This window comes from Thermobia domestica, chromosome 2 (genome assembly GCF_964235325.1).
Source record: "Thermobia domestica chromosome 2, izTheDome1.hap1.1, whole genome shotgun sequence".
Classification (NCBI taxonomy): domain Eukaryota; kingdom Metazoa; phylum Arthropoda; class Insecta; order Zygentoma; family Lepismatidae; genus Thermobia; species Thermobia domestica.
In genome coordinates, this window is record NC_137455.1 from 20599415 (window position 1) to 20622448 (window position 23034).

General features: G+C 37.4%; 1 protein-coding gene across 1 annotated transcript; it reads left to right on the plus strand.

Moving 5' to 3' along the window:
• The first annotated feature begins 8764 nt into the window (after window positions 1–8764).
• On the plus strand, window positions 8765–21485 carry LOC145671182 (uncharacterized). The gene is made up of 4 exons (XM_081740033.1): window positions 8765–10767; window positions 17135–17306; window positions 18986–19082; window positions 21366–21485. Exons 1-4 carry the CDS (start codon window positions 10636–10638, stop codon window positions 21409–21411), a joined length of 447 nt encoding a protein of 148 aa, XP_081596159.1. The 5' UTR covers window positions 8765–10635; the 3' UTR covers window positions 21412–21485.
• The last annotated feature ends 1549 nt before the right edge of the window (window positions 21486–23034 follow it).

The following is a 23034-nucleotide window of genomic DNA, read 5'->3' on the forward strand; positions in this document are numbered from 1 at the left end:
ACAAATCTAGCACAAATGGAAGCTTTATGTTACCTAAGCTAGGGAAAACGGGTTGAAAGTAAGAAACAATATTCTGAGAAGCAAACAAGCTGAAAAAAGGTTTATTTTTGTGGCATGAGCAACCAATAAAAAACGTTGCCTTTTCCATATTATCAATTGTATATAACTGCTGATCTCTAACACGTTATGCAAGATAGGCAAGTATATACAGTAGTGCACTCTGTATTCGAGCGGCCGAGGATGGTTTAGAATAAGAAATGCAAATACGTTACGTATCAGCCCTTGAAATTATATTCATTTTCATACAAATTAAACGTTATGGGGGTTCAGATCCGACGGACTTCCTGTCACTGCGTCCCTGACTTATATGACTCACAGTGAAACAAGTTTATAAATCTTAATGCTATCAAGTACAATGGCATTATCAATAAATTTATTTAGATATTCATATTTCAAGTCATGTTACTAGATACTGAGACACAAGAAGACTAAGTACTGCTTAACATTTAACCCAAAATACGCAAAAACACCGTGGCAAATTTGTGTAAGAAAAAACATCCTACATTCTAGATAAGCGATCGGCGAAATCCATATTCTCTGTCTGGGTGCCTGCAAACTGCATAGTGCAATGACGGGACATCGGATTATCCTCCTTCCTAACTCAGCGTTGCAATCCTGACGTATTTTTTAACTAACATAATGTAAATTTTGAATTTAAACAATACTAGTAACGGGACAGTACTAGTAAGATTCTTAAGAAACATTTCTTTTACTATCAATGAATCAATTTCTTTTTATCATCAGGTGGTACAGCGTTCCACATAAATATCGCAACTCTATAATAGTACAATACTTTATTTTATGCATTTGAAATCAATATTTCGCTGGTTACCTGCCTATCAGGCGTTAGTTTAAGGTTAGATTGATTATGTAGCAACCTGCAGAACATTGACTTCAAATCTGTTGTATAAGATAAAATCTGAAGACTGTAGTCGAGTAGCGATATTTATGTTGAACACTGTATGAAATGTTCCTCTCTTTTCCGTCGATATTAACCTTTGAAAAAAAGAAAAAAAGTTTGTCATATATAACTTACTAAAAACGTCTAAAAATTTCTAATAGTTTGTAAAATACATAATCGTTTTCGGACAATAAGAAAAAAGTTTTAAAGATAATGAAATCTCAAACACCCCCAATGGCCCAGTTTTGTTCTAGTATTCCCTTTGGAAATGAGAACGCCGCTGGAGAGCGTTAATATACACGTTGAGAATAGGTGCGTATACATTATAGAGAATAAAGTTGAAAGAATGACTACGTCAAAGGATTTTCTTTTTAACTGCTTATAAATTACCTACGAGAGAAACACATTTTACACTCCGTTAGCTACTCGCACATACTTCAAGGTAAATGTACAGTTCCGTACCTTCTTGCCCGCTAGGTCCGAAGTATGCAAAAATGTCTGCCCTGCTGCCGACTTCTGATGTAGATCATAGTGAGAATTTAAAGCTTGGAGACCACTTGTTAACCGTTCTTATTTTGAAAACTGCTGCAAAATTGTATGTAAATGTTAAAGTAAAGGCTTACGAATACATGAAAACCAAACATCAGAGGTGATACGTACCTTTGTGACCTTCTTGTTTTGGCGTGGTGCAGCCAATCGCTTATCGCTTCTCTGATTTGCTCCTCTGAACACTCAGAATATAATTTCTTTGCAGATGCTAGAAAAAATGTACATATGACTGTTTATATATATGAAATTATACATGCATTAGTAAACTTAAATCCTAAAATAAGAACATCAAAGGTGAGAAAGAGAAACCCTAACAAGAATTTTGGTATGCAATCCCGTCTGAATGATACCTTGCTAATGAGATGATATTTGCTATATTTACGAGAGTATAATACTTCACGCAATTTTTATACGGAACAGATAAAGAAAAACTATTTCGCATACAGCGTACAGAGAAGTTTATGCTCCTATTTCCCCCTCCCACTGCCTCTCTGTATTGAAGATTGCTGAAATTGGGTTAACATAAATGCCAAGGTAGACGACAATGAGCCCTGTAAGAAGAAAATTTACTTCGGGTCACAGAGTGACTTCAGTCGCGTCTAACCCGCCCTACTATTACTACTACTGTTTCTTCTACTAATTTCGAGAACAGAACATTACTACTAGCGACCCAAAGTAAAGAGTTACCATAAGTCTTCTAACCCCCTTCCCTCGCAGCAGGGTTGGCAAAAACCATGGTTTTTATTGAAAAAAAAAAAAACAGGTTTTTAGGTTTAAACTTTTTATTAGATATGGACAGAAATTAGTTTGTTTCGCCTTGGTGTTATTTTGCAACAACAAGGTTATGCTGGAAGGGGTCACATAAGCTTAAAGCGGAATCCAAACCGCTTCTCGGCTTACATCCAAGAGAAATTGTCTATTTGGACACGAAACCGGGGCTAATTGGTCACAAATGTGATTGCCGACTCACTCACGAAGGACTCTTGATAAAAATACGTTGTACTGATCTTTACATAGGCCTGCTTGTTAATAGCTATAATTGTCAAGAGTCATTTCAGAAGGACTAAAAGACAAACAGTTAAACAAGTAAAAACATTATACAGAATTATATATATAAATCGGGAAACTCCCGCCTTAGCCATTGGGAAAATCCTGTTATTTAAATGTATTTGTGTGTAAAATTTGAAGGTCAACGTATCATAATGACTACGGTAAAACTGAGGTATTAAATTAAAAATTGGGTTTGTAGATATTCAATAAAATTAAAACAAAGTGAAATCCAAGCTGATGTTGGAAGCTACGTAGGCAGTTTATAAATTTTGCCAATTTCTGTCAATATGTTTAAGCAACCTTGACTTCTTTATAAAACCAGTAGAAATATATAATTTGGTTTCATTTCGTATGTTTAGGCTTAAATTCCTTATTAAATACCAACGTTACCACGGAGAAGACTTTCGCTTAAAGAGACCTCTAATTGCTACTTGGTTTACACTTGAAAGATGGGTTCGACAGAGAATTGAACACGGGACCCCTCGATTAAAAGGTGAAAAGTAGATAAACGTAATGCGGATGGTTTGATATGTGGAAACGTCACTATGAAGTTCACACGATTTAAACATTTTTCGTTCTTTTTTTTGGGGGGGGGGTTAAGCCAGTTGTTTTTTTTTTTTAAACAGCTGGTTTAAACCACCTTGGTTTAAACTAGCCAACCCTGCCTCGCAGAGTTATATTTTGTGAAGTAAGTCACAGTGGAGATGTTACATGTGTGACCTACAGTAAAGAGTTGCCCTTAAGCCATATCCTGAATCAATTCGAGCTATATTCAGATATTCTTTTTAAATATTGCATGTGGCAGTAAGGTCTTCAAATGCTTGTATGGGTTCACTCGAGCAGAGGGTTCTACCGAAAACAAAATTTATAGGAAAATACGATGTGAAATACTTTTCGTGAAAGAAGCAGAGTGTAAATATAAGTAATTTCTGTCAGTGGATTATCATATTGAAATACATTTTCAATGGTAGTGAACGTATTCTACATGTAACTATTTACTGAAGCGGAAGAATACAAGAATGCGAAGAAGGTGAATATAAACGGCAGGAATGTTCCGTTCGTGTTAGCAATGGACGACTGCGATAGATGTAATGTAAGCATACGATTGTATTACGAAGAATTGTGTGATAAAGAGCGTCGTATTATAGTTTTTCAAGCGTCATGGTATGTTGAAACCTACAATCAACTGTGCGAAGTGTAGAAAAGTAAAAATTCAGAGCAGACGAATTTCTCCTCGCAGCAGACCATTTGTACGCGGGAAAGCAGTGAAGCCATTTTGAAGTTAAGAATTACTACTATTATATAAGTGCTTTTGAAGGTAAAAATTATTGCAGATATTTAATGTATGTTTCCACCATCCTCGTTTATGCGTATGCCTGTGTTGCTGACCCGCCTGCTCCCTACGGACGCACCCCTTTGCTCCGCTCGGGCCTCCTGCTGCGCTCCTTGCCTGATTCGGTTAGATAGCATTCGTGCTTTTTAGTGGCCACCTAGACAAGTTGGTTCGTGGTTTATGCACTAGCTCCTCATTGAGTGCATGTTCTGCAAAAAGAAACCGGAAAATGCCAATAAATGCGTGTAAATTTGGTAGAACCGTTTGCTCGAGTTATGCCTTTATACCTTTCTTAAAAGATGGCTCAAGAAAAATACATGCATACTATCAGCTTCTATTTTAACTATTACCCCTAATTCCCATTCTGGATTTGGTAATGATACTAGCATACCTTGCTTGTGATTGTAAATTATCTCGGAGGTTCTGCCATTGGAACACTACCTCCTTTCAAGTGTAGGGTTATGTATGCATAATTTATTTCATGTTAAAGGGACTACGAGATAATGACTCTTGCAGACCTTTCTTTAAAGAGATGCAAATCATGACAGTGCCTTCAATGTATATCCATAGCTGTCTCATGTATATTGAAGAAAACTTGGAAAATATCAGTACCCGAAATACTAGCTATATACCTATATATTCAATGTATATATTTTGTATACTCTCTTGACGTTATCTATTGCAACAAATGTTGTTTAACGACAATAAAAATGTTCTATTCTATTCTATTCTATTCATCTGTCCCCTCTAAAAACATAACGCTGCAGCCTAGCTGTTGCGCACCTAATCCTACATTTCCCCACTCCCTTCTCCGCGACGATGATGTTTTGCAGTGTTCCAATCTGCAAGGATAGGAATGGTCTGAGGATTTTCTACGACATTTGAAAAAATGAAATCTTTGAGTTTTACGTCCCACGATTATGCCGGTTAGGCTAAAGGAGACGGTGATGATGAATAATGAATGAAATGGTGGAATGAAGAAAGTGGGAGGAAACGGGAGAACCCCGAAAAACCCACGCACACGGTGTTTGTCCACCACAAAGTTCACTTGGCGGGGGCTGGGATCGAACCCGGGACCCTAAGCACCAGAGGTGAACGCTCTACCACTGAGCCACCACGGCCCCCTCTACGACATTTGAGTGTAAATGCTGTATATTGACTGTGCCAGTTCGTACCAATGAAAAAATAATAACAAAAAGAGAAATTTTCCTTTCAGAAGGCGTGAAGGGATCGCCCCGTCGGAAAGCGTCACTGCTTACAGTGTATCCATGAGGTAGTCTGCACGGGCCCGGCCCATGAATTAATAATATGAGGCCCGACCCAAGTAAGAAATATGTTTTAGCATTTAGGCCCGACCCTATGTGATAATCAAATGAGCCCAAAATAAGCCCGAATTACAAAAACTTAACAATTAAGGCAAAATTTTATTTTTTATTTGCAACAATTAGATGTTTAATTTTGCAGTTTAAAAGCTTTCATGATTCAGAGAGAACAAGGAAATAAAGGTTATCCTTTACATTTAGTTAACTATGAATTCTCTCTATATATAAAAAAAAGTCATTATATAAATTCTCATATAATATAAACTGACATTGTTTTGAAGAAAGAACCAAGACACGTTGTTCCCAATGCTCTTGTTCCTTTAATTCAGTGTATGAAGCAGTATTTTCACTCAGACAAGCTAAGCATATTTATTTCTGTTACTTTTAGTTTTCTTTTCTCTATTACACAGCTTTTCTCTCAATTGCATAGTGATTTTAAGTGTGGGCGTCTTAAGTTACAAATTTTGGTGTGCATTAAACGTTCTCCAGAAAATATCGTTGTATTATGCCCGAAAAGGTCCCGAGAAATATGATTGTTTATTTAAAAATTTACGGCCCGGACCCGGCCCTAGGCCCGAGCTCGTGCAGACCTCTACCATGAGGTTGTTCACCTACTAAAACAAGTAAGATTCGGACTTTAAACATTTTAGCAGATGATATTTGTTGTAACATAACTTTGCTGAGTTAGTATCACTGGAACTTTCAAAGCCAGACAAGTGGATGGAAGAGTAGTGGGGAGGATGGCGGAATACGAAGTGCTCCGCAGCGATCTGCGCATCTTGGTTTGAAACTTGTCGAGTTAAATACTGCTTGTGAAGAACAGGATGCATGTGTATACGGCAACATTAACGCCTGTTTTATTATTTAAACTGGTGCTTTATTAAATTTTAAAAATTCACACTAAAATCAATTTCATCACTCACCTGATTATAATATAATGTTGAATTCTTCGCCTTCAATCACATGGAACATGCACCACCACACCACAGCTCGTACCCCAGACAACACGTACCTGTACGGCACATGTGCACTTTCCATGCATAAGCCGTACATATGCACATGTTCATTTGTGTGGATGATGCATACATACATAACCCGTGCTTAAGCCGTACATGTGAATTTGCGTGGATGAAGCACACATACAGAACCCGGGCAAACACACATGTGCATTTGCGTGGATGAAGCACACGCACATAACCCGTGATTAAGTCGTGCATGTATACATGTGCACCTGCATGGATGAAACACACATTTATATAACCCGTGCTTAAGCCGTTATGTGCACATGTACATTTGCGTAGATGAAACACACCCACATAACCCGTGATTAAGTCGTGCATGTGCACATGTGCACTTGCATGGATGAAACACACATTTATATAATCCGTGCCTAAGCCGTTACATGCACATGTGCATTTGTGTGGATGCTGCACACGTACATAACCCGTGATTAAGAAGTGCACGTGCACATGTGCATTTCCATGGATGAAAAACATTATATAACACGCGCTTAAGCCGCTATATGCACGTGTGCATTTGTGTAGAATAGGCACACGTACATAACCAGTGATTAACAAGTGCATGTACACATGTGCACTTGCATGGATAAAGCACACACTTACATAACCCGTGCTTAAGCCGTTATGTACACATGTGCATGTGCGTAGATGAAACACACGCACATAACCCGTGATTAAGAAGTGCACGTGCACATGTGCATTAGCATGGATGAAACACACATTTATATAACCCGTGCATAAGCCGTGATATGCACATGTGCATTTGCGTGGATGAAGCACACGCACATAATCCGTGACTAAGTCATGCATGTGCACATGTGCAATTGCATGGATGAAGCACACATGTATATAACCCGTGCTTAAGCTGTTTCGTGCATATGTGCATTTGTGTAGAATAGGCACACGTACATAACCAGTGATTAACAAGTGCATGTACACATGTGCACTTGCATGGATAAAGCACACACTTACATAACCCGTGCTTAAGCCGTTATGTACACATGTGCATTTGCGTAGATGAAACACACGCACATAACCCGTGATTAAGAAGTGCATGTGCACATGTGCATTTGCATGGATGAAACACACATTTATATAACCCGTGCAGAAGCCGTGATATGCACATGTGCATTTGCGTGGATGAAGCACACGCACATAATCCGTGACTAAGTCATGCATGTGCACATGTGCAATTGCATGGATGAAGCACACATGTATATAACCCGTGCTTAAGCTGTTTCGTGCATATGTGCATTTGTGTAGAATAGGCACACGTACATAACCAGTGATTAACAAGTGCATGTACACATGTGCACTTGCATGGATAAAGCACACACTTACATAACCCGTACTTAAGCCGTTATGTACACATGTGCATTTGCGTAGATGAAACACACGCACATAACCCGTGATTAAGAAGTGCATGTGCACATGTGCATTTGCATGGATGAAACACACATTTATATAACCCGTGCAGAAGCCGTGATATGCACATGTGCATTTGCGTGGATGAAGCACACGCACATAATCCGTGACTAAGTCATGCATGTGCACATGTGCAATTGCATGGATGAAGCACACATGTATATAACCCGTGCTTAAGCTGTTTCGTGCATATGTGCATTTGTGTAGAATAGGCACACGTACATAACCAGTGATTAACAAGTGCATGTACACATGTGCACTTGCATGGATAAAGCACACACTTACATAACCCGTGCTTAAGCCGTTATGTACACATGTGCATTTGCGTAGATGAAACACACGCACATAACCCGTGATTAAGAAGTGCACGTGCACATGTGCATTAGCATGGATGAAACACACATTTATATATATATATAACCAGTGATTAAGAAGTGCACGTGCATATGTGCATTATCATGAAGCACACATTTATATAAGCCGTGCTTAAGCTTTATATGCACGTGTGCATTTGCGTAGAATAGGCACACGTACATAACCAGTCATTAACAAGTGCATGTACACATGTGCACTTGCATGTATGAAGCACACATTTATATAACCCGTGCTTAAGCCGTTATATACACATGTGCATTTGCGTAGATGAAACACACGCACATATCCCGTGATTAAGAAGTGCACGTGCACATGTGCATTTGCATGGATTTAAAAGGCATTTATATAAGACGTGCTTAAGCCGTTATGTGCACATGTGCATTTGCGTGGATGAAGCACACGCACATAACCCGTGATTAAGAAGTGCATGTGCACATATGCATTCGCATGGATGAAACGCACATTTATATAACCCGTGCTAAAGCCACTATGGGCACATGTGCGTTTGCGTAGATGAAACACACGCACATAACCCGTGATTAAGAAGTGCACGTGCACATGTGCATTAGCATGGATGAAACACACATTTATATAACCCGTGCATAAGCCGTGATATGCACATGTGCATTTGCGTGGATGAAGCACACGCACATAATCCGTGACTAAGTCATGCATGTGCACATGTGCAATTGCATGGATGAAGCACACATTTATATAACACTGCTTAAGCCGCTATGTGCACATGTGCGTGTGCTTAGATGAAGCACACGCACATAACCCGTGATTAAGAAGTGCATGTGCAAATATGCATTCGCATGGATGAAACGAACATTTATATAACCCGTCCTTAAGCCGTTATATGCACATGTGCATTTGTATAGATGAGGCATACGTAGATAACCCGTGATTAAGAAGTGCACGTGCACATGTGCATTATCATGGATGAAGCACAGATGTGTATATCACGTGCTTAAGCCGTTATATGCACATATGCAGTTGTGTGGATGATGCACACGCACATAACCCGTGATTGAGAAGTGCATGTGCACATGTGCATTAGCATGGATGAAACACACATTTATATAACCCGTGCATAAGCCGTGATATGCACATGTGCATTTGCGTAGATGAAGCGCACGCACATAACATGTGACTAAGTTATGTATGTGCACATGTTCACTTGCATGGATGAAGCACACATTTATATAACCCGTGTTTAAGCCCTTTCGTGCATATGTGCATTTCCGTAGAATAGGCACACGTACATAACCAGTGGTTAAGAAGTGCACGTGCACATGTGCACTAGCATGGATGAAAAACGCATTTATATAACCCGTCATTAAGCCGTTATATGCACATGTGCATTTGTGTAGATGAGGCATACGTACATAACCCGTGATTAAGAAGTGCACGTGCACATGTGCATTATCATGGATGAAGCACAGATTTGTATATCACGTGCTTAAGCCGTTATATGCACATATGCATTGTGAGGATGATGCACACGTACATAACCCGTGATTGAGAAGTGCATGTGCACATGTGCATTACCATGGATGAAACACACATTTATATAACCCGTGCATAAGCCGTGATATGCACATGTGCATTTGCGTAGATGAAGCGCACGCACATAACATGTGACTAAGTCATGTATGTGCACATGTTCACTTGCATGGATGAAGCACACATTTATATAACCCGTGTTTAAGCCGTTTCGTGCATATGTGCATTTCCGTAGAATAGGCACACGTACATAACCAGTGGTTAAGAAGTGCACGTGCACATGTGCACTAGCATGGATGAAAAACGCATTTATATAACCCGTCATTAAGCCGTTATATGCACATGTGCATTTGCATAGATGAGGCACACGTACATAACCCGTGATTAAGAAGTGCACGTGCACATGTGCATTATCATGGATGAAGCTCAGATTTGTATATCTCGTGCTTAAGCCGTTATGTGCACATATGCAGTTGTGTGGATGATGCACACGCACATAACCCGTGATTAAGAAGTGCATGTGCACATGTGCATTAGCATGGATGAAGCACACATTTATATAACCTGTGCTTAAGCCGTTATGTACACATGTGCATTTGCGTGGATGCAGTACACATTTATATAACCCGTGCTTAAGCCGTTGTGTGCACATGTGCGTTTGCACAGCTACTGCACATGTGTATGACACATTCGTAATACCGTGCAAGTGTATTTAGTTTCATTCTGCTAATATTTACATTAAATATGGCTATAGTATTTTTAATTGAAAGTTCAATTTTTTAAAAATTATTATATTACTCATTCTAAATAAACAATATAATGTAACCTGCATTTTTCGAAGGCTTAAGTACATTGGAATAAATATTCAATCAGATAAATCGACACGCTATAAATAGGCTCTCTCAGTAGCATAAAAAATGTGCGGTGTTCGCTTTGATGTAATAAATGACGTGAGAACCGAATAGACATGTGTCTGATTATATACATACAAAAAGATATGTAAATATAATAATCTTAATAAGATTATTATTGTTTGGAAGTAAAATATTATTTTTCTCTATTCGTTATTAATTTAATTTTTATTTCGAATCACGCATGCGCACTGGTTGGAGCTGTGTATTAGCCGTGCACGGCGCGCTTATTTGTGTGGTCGGGTACGAGCTGTGGTGTGGTGGTGTTTGTCCAATGTTGTTGAAGGCGAAGAATTCAACATTATATTATAATCAGGTGAGTGATGAACTTAATTTTACTGTAATTTGTAAAATTTAATAAAGCACCCGTTTAAATAATAAAACTGGTGTTAATGTTGCCGTATACACATGCATCCTGTTCTTCTCAAGCAGTATTTATTAGTTGACATTTTATGTCTTTGGAGGGGACATTGAAGCTATAGATATACATTGAAGGCACTGTCATGATTTGCATCTCTTTAAAGAAAGATCTGCAAGAGTCATTATCACGTAGTCCTTTTAACATGAAATAAATTATGCATACATAACCCTACATTTGAAAGGAGGTAGTGTTCCAACGGCAGAACCTCCGAGATAATTTACAATCAAATCAAGGTATGCTAGTATCATTACCAAATCCAGAATGGGAATTAGGGGTAATAGTTAAAATAGGGAAGGTTCTAGATTACTGGTCCCCCATATAGATTAGTAGCTGGGTAGGTTTCTTTCTGTACTAAGTTTATGCATTTAACTTATACAGTATTGCCGAGCGAGCGTTAGCGAGTGAAGGCGGGTTAGAACCCCGCAGGGCACGTTGTTTTCTGTCTTTATTACTGCTCAATGGGAAGGGACCAGTAATCAAGAACCTTGCCGTTAAAATAGAACCTGATCGTATGCATGTATTTTTCTTGAGCCATCTTTTAAGAAAGGTATAAAGGCATTACTCGAGCAAACGGTTCTATGAAATTTACACGCATTTATTGCATTTTCCGGTTTCTTTTTGCAGAACATGCACTAAATGAGGAGCTAATGCATAAACCACGAACCAACTTGTCTAGGTGGCCACTAAAAAGCACGAATGCTATCTAACCGAATCAGGGCAGGAGCGCAGCAGGAGGCCCGAGCGGATCAAAGGGGTGCGTTCGTAGGGAGCAGGCGGGTCAGCAACAAGGGCATACGCATAAACGAGGATAGTGAAAACATACATTAAATATCTGCAATAATTTTTACCTTCAAAAGCACTTATATAATAGTAGTAATTCTTAATTTCAAAATGGCTTCACTGCTTTCCCGCGTACAAATGGTCTGCTGCGAGGAGAAATTCGTATGCTCTGAATTTTTACTTTTCTACACTTACCATGACGCTTGAAAAACTATAATACGACGCTCTTTATCACACGTATCGACGCTCTCTAATCGTATGCTTACATTATATCTATCGCAGTCGTCCATTGCTAACACGAACGGAACTTTCCCGCAGTTTATTTTCACCTTCTTCGCATTCTTGTATTCTTCCGCTTCAGTAAATAGTTACATGTAGAATACGTTCACTACCATTGAAAATGTATTTCAATATGATATCCACTGACAGAAATTACTTATATTTACACTCTGCTTCTTTTACGAAAAGTGTTTCACATCGTATTTTACCTATAAATTTTGTTTTCGGTAGAACCGCCTGCTCGAGTGAACCCATACAAGCATTTTTTTGAAGACCTTACTGCAACATGCAATATTTAAAAAGGATATCTGAATATAGATCGAATTGATTCAGGATATAGCTTAAGGGCAACTCTTTACTGTAGGTCTCACATGTAACATCTCCACTGTGACTTACTTCACAAAAGATAACTCTGCGAGGCAGGGTTGGTTTAAACCAGCTGGTTTTTCAGAAAAAAAAAATGGTTTAAACAAGAAAGAAAAAAAAAAAAAAAAGAAAAATGTTTAAATCGTGTGAACTTTATGGTGACGTTTCCACATATCAAACCATCCGCATTACGTTTATCTACTTTTCACCTTTTAATCGAGGGGTCCCGTGTTCAATTCTCGGTCCATCTTTCAGGTGTAAAGCAAGTAGTAATTCGAGGTGTCTCTTTAAGCGAAAGTCTTCTCCGTGATAACGTTGGTATTTCATAAGGAATTTAAGCCTAAACATACGAAATGAAACCAAGTTATATATTTCTACTTGTTTTATAAAGAAGCCAAGGCTGCTTAAACATATTGATAGAAATTGGCAAAATTTATCAACTGCCTACGTAGCTTCCAACATCAGCTTGGATTTCACTTTGTTTTAATTTTATTGAATATCTACATACCCAATTTTTAATTTAATACCTCAGTTTTAGCCTAGTGATTATGATATGTTGACCTTCAAATTTTACACACAAATACATTTAAATAACAGGATTTTCCCAATGGAGTTTCCCGATTTATATATATAATTCTGTATAATGTTTTTACTTGTGTAACTGTTTGTCTTTTAGTCCTTCTGAAATGACTCTTGACTAGGGATGGCCACAAAGTTCCGGTTCCAGAACCGGTTCTTAGGAACCGGTTTCAGACTTGGATCCGAAAGCCCCCAAAGACCCGTAAAGGAGCCACAAATTTCACCTTCAAAACACTGCAAAGAGGACCATGCGCTTGTGCTCTCCCCGCCCAAACTCTCTTGTGCCCCCAGAAAACAATTTTGGTCCACCAGTTTTTTTTTGTTTTTATTTTGGTCCACCAGTGTTTTTTGTTTTTATTTTGGTCCACCAGTGAGTGTTTAGCCAAATGAGTTGGCCAATTTGCCTGTTTAACCATTAAGTTTGCCAGTTACCCAGTTAATTTAGCTAAATGAGACAAGCGGCCGCCACCTGGGTGCCTGCCTGTCGCTTCCACCATTTCATCTAGCACACTGTTCACAGCCTTCCAGCAGCTCGTGTTTAGTGTAGGGATCGTCACAAAGTTTCGGTTCCAGACCTGGATCCGAAAACCCAGTTCCAGAACCGGTTACAGACCTGGATCCGAAGAACCGGTTCCGGACCTGGATCCGAAAAACCGGTTGTTGAACCGGATCTTCTAGAACCGGATCCGTTCAGACCCGAAAAACTGTTCCAACAGGAACCGGTTCTGGCCATCCCTACTCTTGACAATTATAGCTATTAACAAGCAAGCTTATGTAAAGATCAGTACAACGTATTTTTATCAAGAGTCCTTCGTGAGTGAGTCGGCAATCACATTTGTGACCAGTTAACCCCGGTTTCGTGTCCAAATGGACAATTTCTCTTGGATGTCTTTGAAGCTAGAACAGCTGGGGGATAGCCCAGTGCCTAGAATAGATAACTTGGTTTCAAATTTTATGCCCGAATGCAATCTCTTTGTCAAACCAAGGACCATGGGAGGGGGACCTCTCATAATTTGTACGTGAGAGATACTGGCGACCATCATTTTTGTATTGGCGAGTGAGTCTGACTTTGAAATTTTGCGCCCTGTTGTCTGTTATGCTATTGTCATTTTCTCTCTCTCTCTCTCTCTCTCTCTCTCTCTCTGTAATAATGCACGAAATTTGCACTTCACAAAAAAATCAAAGCTCTGTTCAGTCATGTCTTTAACCCGTTATGTAGATTCTTACAAAAAATAAAGTAGTACGAGAAAAAGCACAATCTTATCAAAAAAGAGCTGAGTTTGAATGATTTATGAGTGTTATCTAGTTAGGATATTTTTTCCTTCACTGCTATTAAATTTTTCATAGTCACTTATGAATCTTTGTAAATAGTGAATTGAAAAAATGAAATGAAATCTTTGAGTTTTACGTCCCACGGTTATGCCGGTTAGGCTAAAGGAGACGGTGATAATGAGAGATGAGTAAAATGGTGGAATGAAGAAAGTGGGAGAAAACGGGAGTACCCCGAGAAAACCCACGAGCACGGTGTTTGTCCACCACAAAGCTCACTTGGCGGGGGCTGGGATCGAACCCGGGACCCCAAGCACCAGAGGTGAACGCTCTACCACTGAGCCACCGCGCCTCCCAAATAGTGAATTGAAACTAAATTGTCCACAATAATGTAAATGGATTGTGTGTGCTAGATTTGACTTTAAAACTTGTTTTGAGAACACACAAAATTTAAATTTGAGCATATTACAAATGTGATTTGACGCGAAATAACTGTGTAGTAATATGTAAGAAAGATATGGTAAAAATTGAAGTGTTTTCTTTCATAATACTTTCATTTTCTTAAATGTGGGAAACTAGGTCGTATCTACATACTATAATTTTTCCGCTATTTTTGGAAACTAATAGGAAGTTTTTAATTATGTATACGACAAACGCCATGAGATATTTATTATTTGTCCACACGGGCCAGTTAATTTATATATATTAGTATGGCGCTAAATACGTTGTACAACTGTTAGGTGTTACACTACCGAAAACGTGAGAAAATTAACTTTAAGGATCCATGGCTCCAGTACTATGGGACCAATCGTGGTCGGGTCAAAGCGTCACATAGGAACTAGTATGTGTCCTATCCAAATATCCACGTTTCAGAATCGTGCGGCATTTGCGCATCAATTTCTGTAGAGGCAGTTGATTAGTACTTCAAATTTCCGGAGCATTTCCGAAATGCCTCTCTAAGCTTTAATGCGCAAATGCCGCACGATTCTGAAACATGGATATTTGAATAAGGCACACCCTAGTTCCTAAGTGATGTTATGCAGGGCTCCCAGCTGTCCTATTTTCCTATTTTTTCTTATTTGTTTGGAAATGTGTGTATATTTGTCCTATATTTTAATCTTCTCCTATATTTCCTATATTTTTAGTGATTGCATTATTAAAAATACAAGCCAAAGACAGTTCCAGTGACGATTTAAGTTGCTACATATTAGCAATATGCTAAATAAGTCATAGCATTTTTTAAGGGACAAGTCACTAATCCTCACTATTACTTTTTTTTTAAAAATTTGCTCTTTACTATCCTCCTCTGTTCATTTTTTTTTTCTGTTTCCTATGTGCTTATTCTTCCTCAATGAAGCTTAGCTGAGGAACCTTACCGTGCTCCAGACTCTTGTAACGCAAGCTGTGTTAGCATTTTCTTTCAGCAGTGTGTGCAGCAGTATTGTTTCGGCATTAAGGTGTGTTGGTATTCACCAACATATCCCAACGTCTTCCAATATTGCTGTACATAATATGCAAGGTCCACACGCGTCCTGGAAACCCTGGAAATAAAAGTGTTTCGTAAAAACGTCCTGAAAAGGTCACGGAAAACGTCCTGACGAGAACTTTCTGGAACTTCAAGATTTCCATTGAAAGTCAATGAAAATCCTCAATGTTGTTAGAAGCTCTGTTGTATCTTTTCTAGAGCACAAAGGTGAAAAATCCAGGAGTCTGAAATAGTTACCTATAATGAGCAACCAAGACAATATTACGTGAGTAGACATTTATAGACTTTATAACATTTCAGAAAATAAATTGTTTTCACAGAAATTAGTTATGTAGCGCTCCCTAGCAGAATGCTCCCGATTTTTGGTGACTGAATTTGATCTAACTTTGACCTAAGTTTTCCGGAGATACATAGATTATCTCCACTTTATAGGTTCAGATTCGCGTACATCCTGTATGAGATTTACCATTGTTATTTTTTTTTTCCTACTAGATAGCACCATTAATACTCCTCATTGTGAATATAAACAACTAAAAGTAGTACTGATGGCACAGTCCGTCAATCTTCTATTTCAGTGTTCTAACTTATTAAATTAAAAAAAAAAAAAAAAAAAAAAAATCGTCGCTTTGCATGAGTAAGGTTGTGAATTTACGAAATACATATTTTTCTGAAGTCATGGCAATTGTATTAATTTGAAAGGGATGTTTGTATGATACTTTTTATATTGCTACTCTCACTATTTCATTGTAATAATAGAATATTGAGTGTCTGTTATTTATCTTATTGTGCTCTGAAATTAAACTTCACTTTCTGCTCACTTTTATATTGACTGTTCGCTTCTATATTCATGTGTAAGACAAAAACTTGACATTTACAACATTGGTGCTGAATACTAAATTGTCGTAAGAGTTGACATTTTGAAGTTATTAAATACGTTTCATCCGTATGCATGTTTTTTTCTATAAGTTAAATTGTGTAAAAAGTTTTCAACAACTAAGAATGTATGTGTATATTGACTATGTATATGTATAATTTTATCAAATTTGCAGAATTAAGACACATTCAAAAAGTCACACATTAAAGAATTATCTTCTTTAGCGATCATGGGAACTCGGATAGTACTACATTCCTCCACATGCTCTATGAAGTAAAAACAGTGGAGTTGGCAAAAAATGTAATGCATTTCCTAGGTTGGTTTCTTCAGCAAACAAACGAAAGTAACATTGAAAAAAAAAACTACCAATAACATTGATTGTTTAAAAGTAAGATGTATTAATCTATCCAAATTGGATCCTAGTTTTCATCAGATTTGCTGATTTATTTTTGCCACCACATTTCACATCATATAAAAGATATGTAACCTTGGCAGATAACTTAATCACAAGAAATAATTTATGGTGATTATTTGCTCTAACATTAACTAAATATTGAAAAATATTATTTATATGCATGAAATTTTTTCGCTGCATTAACACAGCACAATCGATACAATGTTACTTTCAGTTTCAGATGTTGGCGAGTGGTGGAAAAGCTCCAAAACAACTAGCACAGAATATTCTTCGTCGTGTCGTGGTGGATGAAGTTGCTGAGCTGTATAGCCTCACAGGAAAGTCGGGAATAAATTGTGTGAGGAAGCTGTCGTTTGTGGAGACACAAACCTACAAGTTTATTGTTGGTAAGATTTTTTTGTGCATTTTTTTTTTTAATCGTGATCGCATTGTCTTCAATGCTTGATAGTTTATAGGGTGTTTATTGGGAAAGGGCAATAATTAGGTTGTGCTCAAGCATGTCCAGAACAAGAAGTCCATATAAACTTTGTTTCAGGGATATTACTATATGAATTTGGTACATGTGGACAAGGAAATGTGTACATTGGAGTTACGTTGAAACAGTTTCATTAATTTTATGTTCCCGCTGTTATTTACCAACACTGTACACCTTTTCTTTCAACCACCCATACAGTAGCCCAAGGGTGTTAGAACAGGTGCCTAGGTGGCCATTAGACTAGCCCAAAACATCCAATCCAACGACTAGTATTTTGCGTGAAGGCACTGGGTGATAGTCGAGTGAAAACGGTTCACCGTCCATTTGGTATCACATGATGCGTAGAAAGAATACTATCCTCCAAATACGGAGGGAAAGTATTTTGCGAAAGATGAAGGTATGGTGCACTGTCAACACGAAAGTTCCATCTGGTAACTGTTCGCATGAAGCATGTTGGTTTTCCGCGGACCATTGGTGCCAATTATGAGTAGTGTTAATCCTGTAGTATCCTCCTCAGTCCTCTTTACATTAGTTACCATTCTCGTGTCTTATAGTATCACAGTACGCATTTCAACATAATTGCAGTGTACCCTTGTCACCATGCATTAAACTTCATGTAGTGATATATCTGAAACAAAGGTTTAAAACGTATATGTTTATGTAAACTTGATTGTTGTAGTCGACAAATCTGACCGCCTCTCAAATTATTGACCTTTCCTCCTGAAGCACCCTGTATATTGTTTCTTTTTGAGTAACAAATTGTTCTTTGATATAAAATATACTGTTTTGCAATAGAATGTAAGTTGAGTGTTTGTAGTAACACAGACCCCACCAAAAACAAAACAAACAGAAGAAAAGTGAGATGAGTACAGTTATGTTTAATTATTTCAATAAGTGAGGAATTTTTAATTTGATAGGTTCTTTTTCTGGCGTTAGTAGAAGCCATAAAATTCTACTATATTTACTCAATTATACCGCTGAATTGTTCCAAATTTTATTACCTTAAAACAATGATTCTCATTATAAACAATAATTTTGAAAGGCATGTGAAACATGGCCGTTGGTTCAATTCCAGATCACACAAAATATTTCCAATCCTCTCCCCACATTATTTAAACTTGTAAGACGAAAATATCATACGTCGTATATGCTTTGTAATGACTGCACTTTTTTATTTACTTAAAAAGTCACTGACAATTGCTGCAAATGATAAAAATGTCAATTAGATTGAGAGGGGAGTCATTGGTGTGGTGAGTGACTCACTGCTGGGAATGACAATTTCAGTAATCTTCAATACAGAGAGGCAGTGGGAGGGGGGGAAAATCGGAGCATAAACTTCTCTGTATGCTGTATGCAAAATAGTTTTTCTTTATCTGTTCCGTATAAAAATTGCGTGAAGTATTATACTCTCGTAAGTACAGCAAATATCTCATTACCAAGGTATCATTCAGACGGAAAAGGATTGCATACCAAAATTGTTGTTAGGGTTTCTCTTTCTCACTTTTGATGTTCTTATTTTAGGATTTAAGTTTACTAATGAATGTATAATTTCATATATATCAACATAGTCATATGTACATTTTTTTCTAGCATCTGCAAAGAAATTATATCCTGAGTGTTCGGAGGAGCAAATCAGGGAAGCGATAAGTGATTGGCTGCACCACGCCAAAACAAGGAGGTCACGAAGGTACGTATCACCTCTGATGTTTGGTTTTCATGTATTCGTAAGCCTTTATTTTAATATTTACATGCAATTTTGCAGCAGTTTTCAAAATAAGAACGGTTAACAAGTGGTCTCCAAGCTTTAAATTGTCACTATAATCTACATCAGAAGTCGGCAACAGGGCGGACATTTTTGCATACTTGGGACCTAGCGGGCAAGGAGGTGCGGAACTGTGCTTTTACCTTGAAATATGTGCGAGTAGCTAACGGAGTATAAAATGTGTTTGCTCTCGTAGGTAATTTATAAGCAGAAAAAAAAACCTTTGACGCAGTCATTCTTTCAACTTTATTCTCTATAATTTATACGCACCTATTCTCAACGTGTATATTAACGCTCTCCAGCGGCGTTCTCATTTTCAAAGGGGACAGTAGAACAAAACTGGGCGATTCGGGGGTGTTTGAGATTTCATGATCTTTAAGACTTTTTTCTTATTCTGCGAGAACGATTATGTATTTTACAAACTATTAGAAATTTGTAGACTTATATGACACAAACAAACTTTTTCTTTTTTTTTTAAAGGTTAATATCGACGGAAAAGAGAGGAACATTTCATTTTTTTTTTTTCGTCTTGTACAGTGTTCAATATAAATATCGCAACTCGACTACAGTTTTAAGATTTTATCTTATGCAATACATTTGAAATCAATGTTCTGCAGGTTGCTGCATAATCAATCTAACCTTAAACTAACGCCTGATAGGCAGGTAACCAGCGAAATATTGATTTCAAATGCATAAATTAAAGTATTGTACTACTATAGAGTTGCGATATTTATGTGGAACATTGTACCACCTGATGATAAAAAGAAATTGACTCATTGATAGTAAAAGAAATGTTTCTTAAGAATCTTACTAGTATTGTTTAAATTCAAAATGTACATTATATTAGTTGAAAAAAAGAAGAAACCTTTACGTCAGGATTGCAACGCTGAGTTAGGAAGGAGGATAATCCGATGTCCCGTCATTGCACTATTCGATTTACAGGCACGCAGACAGAGAATATGGATTTTGCCGATCGCTTATCTAGGATATAGGATCTTTTTTTCTTACACAAATTTGCCACTGTGTTTTTGCATATTTTGGGTTAAATTTTAAGCAGTACTTAGTCTTCCAGTGTCTCAGTATCTAGTAACATGACTTGAAATATGAATATCTAAAAAAATTTATTAATAATGCCATTGTACTTGATAGCAATAAGATTTATAAATTTGTTTCACTGTGAGTCATATAAGTCAGGGGCGCACTGACAGGAAGTCCGTCGGATCTGAACCCCTATAACGTTTAATTTGTATGAAAATGAATATAATTTCAAGGGCAGGTACGTAACTTATTTGCATTTCATACTCTAAACCATCCTCGGCCGCTCGCAGAGAGGAATACAGAGTGCACTACTGTATATACTTCTGCCTATCTTGCATAACGTGGTAGAGATCAGCCAGTTATATACAATTGATAATATGGAAAAGGCAACGTTTTTATTGGTTGTTCATGCCACAAAAATAAATCTTTTTCATCTTGCTTGCTTCTCTGAATATTGTTTCTTACTTTCAACCCACTTCCCGTAGCTTAGGTAACATAAAACTTCCATTTGTGCTAGATTTTTCTTCGTTATGCGTTGCCTCACAGCTTTCGTCTTCATTTTGAACTTTTCAGAAGGCATTCGAAGTGTAGTGTTTCGATCATCCGTGAACATTCACCTCAATTTCTCTACCAAATTCACTTCTCATAGTTCTTACTGCATCCAGTCTTGAGTTTATTCTCATCCTTCACTGTCCGTACGAATGAGCACGGGGTGAACAAGCATGCTCATACATTTACTCCTGTTGTAATAACTCAGTTTTACGTGTACTTAAACCCACACTTGTCAATGTCATTCAAGGTCAGTGCATTTAGTACCATTTACTCATGAGATGTTCTACCAGTGTTTTCAACACACGTTTGCACAGGATTGCCACCTGTCGATAAAAAGCCAGCCTCGTTTTCAAATTGCTAATTTAAATAATCTTACTGGAATTGATTCAATACCCTAAGAAATCTTATTTCAGAGATGCTGATGGTGGTGATTTATTGAGCTTAAATGGTAGTCTTTAGCTTTGTTTCTGGAGAAAATGGTATGGCATGTATAATTTGGATGGACCATATTTAAATTCTTAATCTCAAACTATGCTAAGAATATGACTGTGATTTAGTTTAAATAGATTGATTTAGTGTCTGCACTTACTGTATTACTTTTAAAACTTCTCTTTACAGGATGCAGAGGACTGAGGCCAAGGATTTATCGGAGAAAGTAAATTAAAAGAAAGAAAAAAAAAAACTACAACCATCTTGTAGATTACTTTTTATATTTAATAAGAAATAAATGTATAGATATATATATAATCAGTTCTTATCAATGTTGTAATACCTACTATTTCCATAAAATTACAGCGGAGTTGCACCAAGTTACGGTTAATAGAATATATAAACATTTTTGCACTTGAATTTTGTTTAAAATCTAGTTTCACTTGTGATTGAGTTGAGGCCACTTTGCTTTATCAAGCATATATTTTAAATCTGAAATAGCTCCATGATGGCTTTTGATGAAATCATACTATGTAAAAGCTATGTTGACAAACCAAGCACTGTATTAAAAGAAAAAAATATATATGCAAACCACAACTGTTTATAAGTTCAGAACCTAATTATTCAGACAAGTATGAGTTTTTTCTTTCTTAATATTTTCAGTATCATATATAGGGGTCGGAAGTTAAAGATAGTTTTTCCCAAGTGCCCGAAGGTAAGAGGAACACCATAATATATGTTAATTTCGGGTCATTTTAGGCCAGAAAATGCTTAGTTTTAAGTCATATTTGGCTTATTGGTCCCCATTTCCCTTTAAGTCTTAACAGCTGGTTTTGGTACTTGACCTTTTTTCAACTACAGTTTTGCTGCCCATTCTCAATTAGAAACTCTTAAACATAGTTTTCTGTAATAATCTCTGACAATAGGAACCCTTGAATGACTGGAGCAGGTATAGTAGGTATGACCAGACAGTAGATGCTTGTGAGGATTGTCCTCCAAGTAGTTCAAAATGAACAGCAGAAACAGGGCGACGAAAATGCAAATTTGCAATTTTTTTTTTCTGTTCAACATATCACCAGAATTGTGTATTATTTAAATATTATACACATTAAGTGTATCATTATTGATTTTATCATATTTTAAGTATTTTTTTCCAAATTTAGGTCATTTTCTTAATATGTTTAGGCTTTTTAAAAATTTTTTTAGGTAAGGTCTTCAACTTCCAGGCCCTAATGGTACGATACCCAATATGCTGCATAGCAAAATGAAAAGTCTATAATGATATATGTGTAGGAAGAAAGAAAAATATTGTCTAAATGCTCGTGACAGTGGTTTGTTAATATATACGCTACTGATAAACAAAGTTTCGTCAGAGTACCATATTGTCTCGTCTTCAGGTGACGAGAATATGCTGTAGCTGCCTTTTGAGGGGGGGGGATTGGAATATAGAACTTTGGGATTACTGACCTGGAACGTTAATGGTGCGGTAGAGTAGTGCACGAGTCAGTAATTTTGGGTAAGTATATAATTGCTTTTTCGTTACATGTAACTCTGTTACTTTTCAAGAAGACGTTTACAATGTTGTATTTGAACTGCGTAAGGCACCAAATATATAAACTCCTTTTTTTTCGTTGTATCTCTAATATGCTTTTACATCACCTCTACACTACGAGGAAATCACCTGTGTCCTACATGAAAATCCACTCGGTACTGCGTGTAAATCAAATGTGCGGAAGGTGTAAATCACTTGTGCAGGACGTGTGCATGGTAGGTATTGCGCATCCGAAGATGTTGAATAGAACCTGTGACGCTTATGTGCATCACATGTACAGGCGTACATTTATACAGATGATGCACA